Consider the following 11,148-nt stretch of genomic DNA (forward strand, 5'->3'; position numbering starts at 1 on the left):
TTTGCAATCTTAAAATCCACCCACTTTTATTCCTTCTAAGTACTTGCTTTAAAGCAAAGCGTTACGTTCTAAACCGTGGCATTTCAACAATTGCTTCGTTGGCCCCAAATATTTGATTCAACCCATTAGCCTTGTAAACTACCTACCTCCACCTGTACTATTATTTCGTGTATTATATCCTCCAACATGATCGGAAACTACCCCATGCGCCAGGACTACACCTCCTTGGACCACCACCACTGCTCTCCCAATGACCACTTGCAGCCGGCCTTGGTACAAGTGTGTCCGTCCATTTACTATGGAAACTTGAACAGTCTTTCAGATCGACTGTTTGCTAACCACAACTTCAAAATCATCGTCAACTGCTTGCCTACCTATAAGTTCTTGAACCGTTTGGACCACCAGTCACACGGCGTGTCATTGTCGTCGGATGTTATTGTTCTCTCGTTGGACTTGGGTTTTGATATTAACAAGTACTCTGAGCACGAAAAGCAGTTGCTCGACGAGTTCACTAGCACCTACAATAAGGTGCTTCAGAACTTCATGAGCTTCTTTGTCACTTATAACGACAACATCTCCAACCATATCCACGGGTTACCCAACAACTTGAATTTGAATTTGCAGCACCCGATTTTGACGGGTAATTTGAAGAACAATCTCTTCAAATTGATACGAATCATCAAGCTTTTCAAGATTATCAACAGCTCGATTGAAGTGCTTGTGGTGGGGGAGTTTAACGAAAACTGCTCCAAAGCACTTCTCATTGGATACTTGATGGATAACTATAATTACAACCTCAATGCGTGTTTGCACTACTTGAGTGGCCGTGTGGCCCTCAACTTCAACTCCAACTACTACAACGACTTGCTAATTCTTGAGAACTTGAAGAAGTTCTACCGAGAAAATAGTGATATCAAGCTGGGTTCGAGTGTGTTGTTCAACAACAAAGATGGTAAGAGGGCGAGAGATGATGACGGGGTGTGTGGTAAGCGGGCAAGATGGGAAAGTGGGAGGGTTTAGGTTTTGTATTAAATGACTGTATGTAAAAATATACTATTGAACAATTGAACTAGTGCCTGCGTGGTTTCGTGAATATGTGTAGCACCGAGTGTGATGACCGACTTCTCTACTGAGGTACAGTGAACCCGACCCGGTTGGCTGACTTCTCCACTGTTTCTGACTGGTCCATCCCGAGTCCCAGGTTGTACCGCTCAATCAACTCCTGGTACGTCCTTTGTCCGTAGAGGAAATCACTGACATTCTTAAAATGCTGCTGTTGAATCCGAGTTGGGTTTGGATTTTCTGCACTGAACTCAGCGAAAAGCTGCTTAAACGCTTCTTCAAACTTTGCCGATGGTTTCAAATCAACTTGCAAGTTCTTCAACTGAGCATCCACCTCTGCGATGGACCGGTTCTGCTTGATGAGTTGAATCTTCTTATATTCAAGCATAGCTTTGTTCTTGGCGAGATTGGACTTCTCGTGAACCTTGTGGCTTCTTGCCGCTATCACACGAAGTTCCTTGATGATGTTTTTATATACGGGTAACATCGCTTGCAACTGAGTATCGGTTCGCAAAACCTGCCAAATATGCCAAAAACGGGTCGTGCGGATTACGGCTCCGGTGCGCACCGTCGTCCAATTAAATTTTTTCCCATGGGTGAGAATGCAATCTCCTACTACAACTCCGAAGTTATAGCGGATTAAAAAATTTTCAGAACAACTTCCCCAAACAATCCCAAAATGTTCAAGACTTCCAAAACCTCGCTCAGATCATTAGCCACCTTTGCTTCTCCTGAAGCCGTATTGCCCAAGAAATACGGAGGAAAGTATACCATCACCTTGATCCCTGGTGATGGAGTTGGTAAAGAAATCACCGACTCCGTTAAAACCATTTTCAAGGATCAAAGCGTGCCAATCGAATGGGAAACCATTGAGGTTAGTGGTATTGACAAGAATGCCGATGGGGTTCTCGATGGAGTTTCTCAAGCAGTTGAATCATTGAAGAGAAACAAAATTGGGTTGAAAGGGATCTTGTACACCCCAACCGGCACGTCCGCCAAATCTTTAAATGTCGCTTTGAGAAAGGAATTGGACATCTACGCTTCGCTCGTATTGATCAAGAACATCCCTGGTGTCAAGGGTAAGTTGGATGGTATTGATTTCGCGTTGGTTAGAGAAAACACCGAAGGTGAATATTCTGGATTGGAACATCAATCTTACCCAGGAGTGGTTGAATCGTTGAAGATCATGACCAGATTCAAGTCCGAAAGAATTGGAAAGTTCGCCTTTGATTTTGCCAAGAAGAACAATAGAAAGTTGGTTACTGCCATTCACAAGGCTAACATCATGAAATTAGGTGATGGTTTATTTAGACAAACCATCAAAGACATTGCCCAAGATTACAGTGGAATTGAAGTGAATGACTTGATTGTCGACAATGCATCTATGCAAGCTGTTGCCCATCCTCAACAATTTGATGTGTTGGTAACTCCAAACTTGTACGGTTCTATTTTGTCCAACATTGGTGCTGCTTTAATTGGTGGTCCCGGTTTGGTTCCAGGTGCTAACTTTGGTAGAGAATACGCTGTTTTTGAACCAGGTTGTAGACACGTTGGTTTGGATATCAAGGGCCAAAACACTGCTAACCCTACTGCCATGATATTGTCGGCTTCCATGATGTTGAGACACTTGGGATTGAACGATCACGCCGACAAGATTTCTAAGGCTACCTACGACGTCATTGCTGAAGGTAAGACCACCACCAGAGACATTGGTGGTAGTGCTTCCACCACTGAGTTCACTGATGCTATTTTGGCCAAGTTGAACTAGTTTAAGTTATTATATCTTATAGATTAGGTTGAATATAAGAGAGAGAAAAGAGTTTGGGTAACATCTGGGTTCTAATCGTGCTTTTTATGTCTGTCTATAGGAACATCCTAGCAGATTTGATGATGCATTAGGGTGGGCCGTATGAGTAGGCGCACTATTTTGTTGTGTTGAAGACCGATCCCGCCTTTTGGTATTTCATAAGTGGTTCCGTGGTCTAGCCGGTTATGACGTCTGCTTAACACGCATAAGGTCCCCAGTTCGATCCTGGGCGGAATCATTTTTTTTTTTTTTAGAAGGTTAAGTATAACTACTTGAAAATCGTGAATGGATCAAATACTTGGCAAGAAGCATGAATATAAGGTTGGTATTGTTACCCACCTTTCTTATAAATGAAATGCCACTAGAATAGGACATGGTAAATTTTTTCTCGCAAAGGTCCAATTTTTGCAAGTTTTGCAGCCTTCGCTCTGCTAATATATATTCAGGTTTAGAACTCACTTTGATTATCAAATTGCCTGGACGTGTTGCAATTGCCCTCACTCTAGAGGTTTTGATATGGATGTTCTCGGCTCGCGTATTAGGATGACGTTGTCAAGAAAAATACTTCTTGCGGGCTCCGAATGCAAGAACTCTAAATTGAAGCAATGAGCAGTCCAGACTCGCATGTATAAAACCAATCAGGTTTGTGTTTTTTTGTCCCCACAATATGTTCAAGTCAAAGAAACCACCCTTAGAAGCCAACACCTTGTTTGACAAGGATACCCGGTCCGAGTCTTTACACTCTTCGTCCAACTCTTTCCCTCCAGTTGGAGACCATATCAAAAGAAAGTTACAGTTAAGGCATGTCCAGTTGATTGCCATTGGAGGGTCTATTGGTACTGGGTTATTCTTGCAGATTGGAATTGACTTGACCACTTCGGGCCCCTTGGGGTTACTTTTGAGTTTTGCGTTCTGGACCGTAATTATCTTGATGCTCACGGTTTCGGTTGGAGAAATGGTGTCTTTTCTTCCCGTAGCATCACCATTTGTGACGTTGGCCGGAAGGTGTGTAGATGAAGCATTTGAGTGCTGTGTGGGTTTCAACTTTTTCATAATGCAAGCGTTATACATCCCGTTTGAGATTGTGGCTGTTAATAATTTTGTTCACTACTGGCGAGATGACTACAGTGCAGCTATAACTCTTTGTGTCCAAATTGTACTTTATGCTGCCATCAATGTTTTTGCGGTTAAGTTATATGGAGAAGTCGAATTTTGGCTATCATTGGGTAAATTAGTTTTGTGTATTGGCCTTTTGTTGTTTACGTTGGTGTCGATGTGTGGGGGAAATCCCCAGCACGATGCGTTTGGATTTCGCAACTGGCATGCAGTAGGAGGGCCAATAGCTGAATACAGAAGTACTGGTTCTTTGGGACGCTTCGAAGGGTTTTTACTGGGCTTGATTGGAGCCTTATTCATTGTGGTGGGGCCAGAGTATATGTCGATGGTGGCTGGGGAAGCGGTCAATCCAAGAAAGAATATGCCCACTGCTTTCAAGACAGTTTTATACCGTTTGGCTTTAGTCTATATAGGTGGAGCACTATCGGTAACAATTTTGGTTGCTTATAACGATCCTGATTACTTGAAAACCACTACCGAGAGCACGTCAGCTTCATCTCCATATGTGGTGGGCATGACCAACTTAGGAATCAAGGTGTTACCAGATATCGTCAATGCGGTGGTGTTAACATCGGCATTTTCTGCCGGAAACTCGTACACTTTCTGCTCCTCTAGAGCCTTGTATGGGTTGGCAGAAAGAGGATTTGTTCCTCGAGTCTTCACCAAATGTACCAAAAAGGGGGTGCCTATCTACTGTATTGCTGTAAGTATGTTGTTTTCCTTGTTGTCCTTGTTGCAATTGGGGTCCAGCTCAGCTATCGCATTGAACTATATGGTCAACTTGTGTACGGGAGCACAACTATTGAATTACGGATTCATGGTCATTATCTACTATAAATTCTACCAAGCAGTTAAAGCCCAAGGGTTGGACAGGAGAGCGTTCGCGTACAGATCGTGGCTTCAGCCATATACGATTTTGATATCTGGGTTTTTCATTTGGATCATGATCTTTGTCAAGGGATACACTTGTTTCAAACCGTTTTCGGTGGATAACTTTTTATTTAACTACGTGATGATTTTCGTTTCGATAATTGTCTATGTTTTTTGGAAGGTGTTTAAGAGGACAAAGATGGTGAAACCTGAAGAAGCAGATTTGGTTACTGGGATTGATGAAATTGAAGAGCATGAGTATGAATACTATGCCCAGGTGGAAAGTGAAAGTGGCAAAGATGTTACACTTGTTAGACGCCTTTTCAGCTGGGTATTTTGATTGCATTGAAACGATAGTTTCTCATTTGGTGTTCGCAGCCAATCACTAAAATATACACTGCTTTCCCGTGTACAGTACACGGATCTACAAGCTTTTAAACCTAATATGTATTTTTAAATCCATTCCCAAGTAATGTCAATTCTCCCCAAACCCTGGTCTGCAATCAGGGAGAATGCCAGAGGTGAGAAATCCAAGTCCCGGTATTGGCAGCCTTCGCATCTATCTGTTACTGTTACCTCAACAGACTTACCCTGGTATGAAGCCTTAATCTTCTTTCCACAAATAGGGTTGTTGTTGGGGTTTCCAGTATTGGTCTCATCGAACAACTCATGAGAAATGGCTACAATATAGTCGGTGTCGACGTTGGTGATACCACAAGCACCCAAACCGGTGTCGTAGTAGGTACCTTGACCTGAGAAGTCGCCGGTCGAGGCAGCCGACGTCGTAGCGGCGGTGGTAGCGGCGGTGGTAGCAGCCTCAGTAGTGGTAGCAGCCTCAGAAGTGGTAGCAGGCGTTTGGATCTCAGTAGTAGCAGGTGTTTGGATCTCAGTGGTATCCGTGGTGGCTTCCGTTGGGGTGGTTGCAACCACATCAGCTGAAACTGGTAAAATCGTAGTGACATCAGGAAACAACGTAGTTAAACCATCGGGCCCGTCGATAACAGTAACGGTATTGACTTTGGTAACCACGAATACATGAGCTGGGGCTGCCAAAATCAGGCTAGCCAAGGCAAATAAAGCGATAAAATTCATAATGAGCGACTGTAAATAAGGAGTGTGGAATCTGGGCAAAGAGGCCTGAACTAGAAAGCTGGTGATGAAAGGAGAGACTGAGCTTTGTTGTTGGAGAGAAAAAAAAAAGGTAGAATCTAAGATTTATATACTTTTCAGATTTGCACGTTCAATATTTTTGTAACCAACTAATGGGCCAAGTCCTTGGGATGAGCGTGTATAGTAAGTACCTTAATAATCTTTTCTGCTCCTGGGGAAGACAATACGCCAAATTGTTGGGGCCTGCATGAGCATGCAGCGCCATGCGTACATACGCGTTTAAGGCAAAATTCTCAACATATGGGTTCTAGACGCATTGAACCATCCTAAAAGAGCAAAGATGCAAAAGGAAACCTTATTGGCTACGGCTACGGATGTAGTACGGAAATATATGCTATTTTATGCTAATCAATACACTTGCTGTAGAAGTTACCTTCCAATTGGGAGAAAAGCCACTTGCTTTGAAAACTAGTTACTCCGATGGTCTTGGCTCTCAATCTCATATTTCTGTCATCGGTGATCAAAATACAGTAGCAAAAGCTTTTGGAAAGTTTTGTGTCAAGTAACTTTCCAGCTATAGTGGAATTTAATCCTCTCAAGACTTTTCTACTGATTTCGTTTTGCTCATTGACTGCCTTCATGATGGTCTCGTCAATATTGGCTCTCCAGTTGGAATTGTTTTCGAATTCAGTGGTTTCGTTGATATCCGATGCTATGGTTCCATCGAATCTCAAAGGCAAAAGCTCTTGAGCAGAGTGTAACTCTCTGATGATGATTACAGATCGGGTAGCCGCATCTGCAATTGTGACTTCGCTAGACTTTCGGAGGGATCTCAACTCTTGGAATACGATTAATGGAATCAAAATCTTGAACACTCCATTTCTGATACATTTGAAGATTCTACCACAATGTTTCAACCAGATGTTGGTATCCAATGTTATGTACGTCAAGCTGGTATCCATACGATCGCCCAAATTGCCTTCGACTAAACTACTGGCCACATTATTGGTACCAAGGTTGTTTTCGCTGATTATGGATAAATTTTCAGGGTTAATCATAAAGTTAGTGTTGTAGAATTCGTCATCGTTCAAGTTGGATTTTAATACTTCGTGCTGTTGATTGTAAAGCTTGTTCACCTGATCTTCGAGCTCCTTGTTTCTTCTCTCCTGTTCAAGGTCCTCTCCAAAATCTTCCATGGCATCTCCAAGTTCAGCGTTTCTACTCTCACCTGGACCTTGGCTGTCAAACATTGACAAACTGTCGTTTCTTTCAAACCATTCATCATCTAATGAATCGATACTTATACGTTCGTTGAATGTATAAGCGTTTTCATCACTGAATTTATCAAAGAAACTGTGACTGATGAACCGATTATCGCCATAAAGGAAATTCGAAGTAACAAACTCGACCTCCTGTGGAACAAATTCAGAGAACAAAGGAACAATATCACCCCAATACTTGAAACCATCGTGAGATCTTACCAATCCAAATTCATAGTGGTCAGCAAGGTATCTGGAAAGTAAAATGATTCTGATGATACGGTCGTTGTTTTCAGCAATATTGTTATCATCGAAGTTTGGAGACTCTTTAGATTTCAAATTCTCTAGATTATTACCTGCTCTAAGACTGGCAGATATTCCAGAAACTGGCAAGTCAAATATGTTGTAATCCGAAATACCGGCATTGTCGAACTCGCAATAATCTGTTTTTGCCGAAATGAAGTCAAACCATAGTGTTCCCCAACATTTCCACACTTCAGCCAAGTTCTCATGGTCATTGAAATATTGGATATAATTAGGGGTGTTCAAAATATGATCCCTGCATCGCTTGAGCAACATGTCGTTAGATTTCACCATAATCAAAAGAGTATTCAAGTAATTGATCAATAAATCCCAAGGGAAAATATACTTGAATAACCAAAAGAATAGTGGCTTACTTTCCGGATGCTTTTCAGTAGCTTCACCAACAGCAATTAAAAAGTACAACCAGATAATGACATGGCCATATGAAGCTTCAATTGGCCCCACTAAATAATGCTTCAATATTCTAACCGATAACTCTAAAACCGACTTGTTTATATCCTTCAAGTAGTAGACCCATTCTGCTTCAGAGATTTCAGATGCAGAAATCGTCAGTGAATTTACGGAGCTAGAATTAGCGTTTGCAAAGTCTTCGGCGATTGAAGATTTTGATTTTCTCTTTCTGTCTTTTTTGTCTTTTCTTTCTTTTAATGCTTCAGGTAATAAGAAAATCTTTGCAAACGGATTTTTCAGGTCACCAAGTCCGACAATATGATTTATATTGGCGATGGCAAATAGTGGCCCTTTGTTCAACCAAAAGTTTAACTTCTCAAGAGAGTTAATGCCATTTTGTGACAGAGGTGAAAGCTGTTGTTGCAAATAATATGGAGTTCTTGGGTCACTGGTGTTGGTAACGCCATTGGGAGTGTATAACTGTCTTGTGAAGAAGTTGTAGCCATTTGAGTCTGAACCAAAAGTGATCCCATATCTTGATACCAAGTCAATACCATATTGTAATTGGGTCTCATGAAGATTTTCAATGTTGTTTTCACCATTGTTGGAGTTGCTTCCAGATTTGTTACTGTTGAGTTGGTTGGTGTTGATACTCAATAATACCTTATGAATCTTGATGAAATCTATAATTGGCAATTCAAGTATCGACAAGATGTTTCTTTGGGTGCAAATATTCTCCACCACCAATCTTAAATACTGCTGAGTGGGTACAAATGGATCTCTGCAAATGACCGATTTACCAATATTGACTAAAGCATCCAAGTTATCCTGCTGAACAGTACACATGTGGTAATAGATCTTTCCATGACCGTATAAGGTTCTCATGGCAATAAAGTACCAATGTTCAGCACTTACTTTCCAATCAATGAATCTGGAGCTGTACAAAGCAATGGCCATTCTAGATAAGTCACCCAACTTTTCCGACCACCAGCCTTCCATATCCAACACTGGATCCGTCAAATTGGAGATGATCGTAAAGCAGTGCCCGATGAAGCTCAGGCAAATCTCATGCTCTTGAAAAATGTTAATGATATTTTTCAACACCTCCAAAAAGGCAACCACTCCATACACCCACATTCGTCTTGGGATCTTATACAAGTCGACAATGTTCTTGCCGGTCTTGAAATGGTCTCGCTGGTCGTTTGAAGTAGGTTTCAATGCCGTCACGAGAAAGTCGGTGTAGTTATCTAACAATGAGATGTTGTTATGGTAAACGTTCCAGAGTTCATTCAGTAACTCCGATGACTTGACGTTGTTTATGAGGGCTGGGCTCAGCTGGGCAAGTCCCTGGGCTATCCCCACTATGGGAGAATTACCATATGTCATCGAATGTGAGTTGTTGGTGAACTGGGAGATCTTAAGCGAGATCTCAAGACAGTTCTTCTGCACAATCTCTTCATAGTTGACAATGTTCTTATAGGTATCCTTTAACTTGGTAGCCAATTGCTGCTCCTCCTCGGTCATCTCTCGGGGCTGCGAGGCTTTGGTGGCAGTGGTGGCCAGATGGTTGCTGGCGGTAGGGGCCGCCAGGAATGTTGAGGTATTTCCTTCAGGATCCAGCAACTGCGACGAGTCCTTGACGGGACCCTGAGGTTGGGACGTCCCCTGTTGATGATCCTGTGGTGGATTAGAGTCCGGCAGGTCCGATATATTCTGGACGGATAAGGACTGGTTTACGTTGGGAGATGACGGAACCTCATACGACAGAGGAGTGGGGGTCTTAGTCAGGTTAATGCCGGCGACCGCTCCTCCCAACGGATACTGCTGTTGCAAGACGCTGCGGCGGAAACTGTTTCGGTTTTGTGGGCGCAGCAGTGATTGTGGTTGTTGCAGTTGGTGTTGAGACGTCACTGCTGCCGTGGAAGAAAACAGATGGTCTTGGGAGGAAGGTTGTTGGGAAGGAGTAGCCAGTGGAGTCGGGTTGGGCATCCGCTTGTTGGAGTTGTTGGGCATGTAATTGGATAAGCTGTGCTGACGCTTCTGTTGCTGAGATACCGGAAGATTGTTTTTTGGAGATTGTTGTGAAGCCAGATGATTGATCGCTCGATTGGTATCCAGGTGGGGGTCGGGGAGATAATGAGGATTACTATTACTCATATCAGGAACAATATAACCCCAGGCACTCAAAAGATGTCGTGATTCAAAACTGACGCCGGATATATGATGGTTGGCAACGGTGTTTAAAAATGTATTGATTAGTGAGTGGATTTTGATCAGGTAGGTTTCGGTAGATGGTGAGCGGTGGTGCGCGCACGCTTTGTGGGTCCCACCGCAATCAGGTTGAACAAGGTATTATTAAGGGTAAAGGTATAGAGCAGATGACTAGGAAACAGGGTGATAGATTATACGACCCTAAAGATACTTATAGGTCGTTTTAGGGGTGTTTCGGTGGGTGTTTACGGGTATTTTTCACTCAATTAAGTAAAACATACGTGAGGTGAGAGGCAAATTGGTAAGCACAAATTAAAGGAGATGAGGGATAGGAAAACAGACACGGAACTGATAGCTATGGAGCTGGAACTCACCGGATAGCACAAACTTTGGGAATCATTTCAAAATATGATATTGAAAGAATCATACTTCATACGCTAACCGACATGAACCAGGTTTCCGATGCTGGGGTTGCTACCTGTATCGTTCTCTTTTCTCCATGACCTCCATCTTCCCTGTTTTACAGGTGACATTTTGATGGTTGTATTATTAATAAAATACGTATTGATCAGTCCTATTATAATTACACTTTCTTCATGGATGACGATGTGCTTCTAGTTTGGGAACCGTCAAACGTCTTCTTGTATAGCTATCCTACACTAATAAACGGTGAGGATAACTTAACAAAAAGACCATGAGACAATAAAGAAATTCAATGATTTACTTCAACTTCTTCTTTGGTCTCAATTGGTTGGTGTGACCACACTTTCTCTTTCTGCAGTTGGTGGCTCTTGGGGGTAATCTGGCGTAACACTTACGGCAGATGGACTTTTCACAGTTGTACTTCGAAGCTAAAGCTCTCAATGATGGTTCAATCATTTTTTGCTATGAACTATTATCTGGTAAGCTGTAGGAATTTTTCCATCAAAAGTTTTTCTGCGTTTGGTGAGGTGAGGTGTGTAGGGCGTGCACAGGCCACGGGTAAAGGTGGGCACAGTC

The 11,148-nt window shown here is 42.5% G+C and overlaps 5 protein-coding genes and 1 non-coding gene across 6 annotated transcripts; 4 read left to right on the top strand and 2 right to left on the bottom strand. All coding sequences in view use genetic code 12, as the record gives it.

Moving 5' to 3' along the window:
* Window positions 1–186: 186 nt before the first annotated feature.
* On the top strand, window positions 187–1,020 carry PSN45_004169 (uncharacterized protein; the record flags this gene model as incomplete). The annotated part of the gene is made up of 1 exon (XM_006686008.2): window positions 187–1,020. One exon carries the CDS (start codon window positions 187–189, stop codon window positions 1,018–1,020), a length of 834 nt encoding a protein of 277 aa, XP_006686071.1.
* Window positions 1,021–1,126: 106 nt separating this feature from the next.
* Window positions 1,127–1,549, bottom strand: PSN45_004170 (uncharacterized protein; the record flags this gene model as incomplete). Its single annotated transcript, XM_006686009.1, has 1 exon — window positions 1,127–1,549. The coding sequence occupies one exon, from the start codon at window positions 1,547–1,549 to the stop codon at window positions 1,127–1,129; it is 423 nt and encodes a 140-aa protein (XP_006686072.1).
* A 192-nt stretch (window positions 1,550–1,741) lies between these two features.
* On the top strand, window positions 1,742–2,830 carry IDH1 (isocitrate dehydrogenase (NAD(+)) idh1; the record flags this gene model as incomplete). The annotated part of the gene is made up of 1 exon (XM_006686007.1): window positions 1,742–2,830. The coding sequence occupies one exon, from the start codon at window positions 1,742–1,744 to the stop codon at window positions 2,828–2,830; it is 1,089 nt and encodes a 362-aa protein (XP_006686070.1).
* Window positions 2,831–3,033: 203 nt separating this feature from the next.
* PSN45_004172 lies at window positions 3,034–3,107 on the top strand. The gene has a single exon. It is a non-coding gene; the product is annotated as a tRNA-Val (tRNA).
* Window positions 3,108–3,536: 429 nt separating this feature from the next.
* Window positions 3,537–5,195, top strand: AGP2_2 (general amino acid permease agp2; the record flags this gene model as incomplete). The annotated part of the gene is made up of 1 exon (XM_006686488.2): window positions 3,537–5,195. One exon carries the CDS (start codon window positions 3,537–3,539, stop codon window positions 5,193–5,195), a length of 1,659 nt encoding a protein of 552 aa, XP_006686551.1.
* Window positions 5,196–5,308: 113 nt separating this feature from the next.
* Window positions 5,309–11,028, bottom strand: PSN45_004174 (uncharacterized protein; the record flags this gene model as incomplete). The annotated part of the gene is made up of 4 exons (XM_006686005.2): window positions 5,309–5,997; window positions 6,381–9,984; window positions 10,586–10,664; window positions 10,880–11,028. 4 exons carry the CDS (start codon window positions 11,026–11,028, stop codon window positions 5,309–5,311), a joined length of 4,521 nt encoding a protein of 1,506 aa, XP_006686068.2.
* Between the last annotated feature and the right edge of the window lie 120 nt (window positions 11,029–11,148).

This window comes from Yamadazyma tenuis, chromosome 5 (genome assembly GCF_029203305.1).
Source record: "Yamadazyma tenuis chromosome 5, complete sequence".
Lineage (NCBI taxonomy): Eukaryota > Fungi > Ascomycota > Pichiomycetes > Serinales > Debaryomycetaceae > Yamadazyma > Yamadazyma tenuis.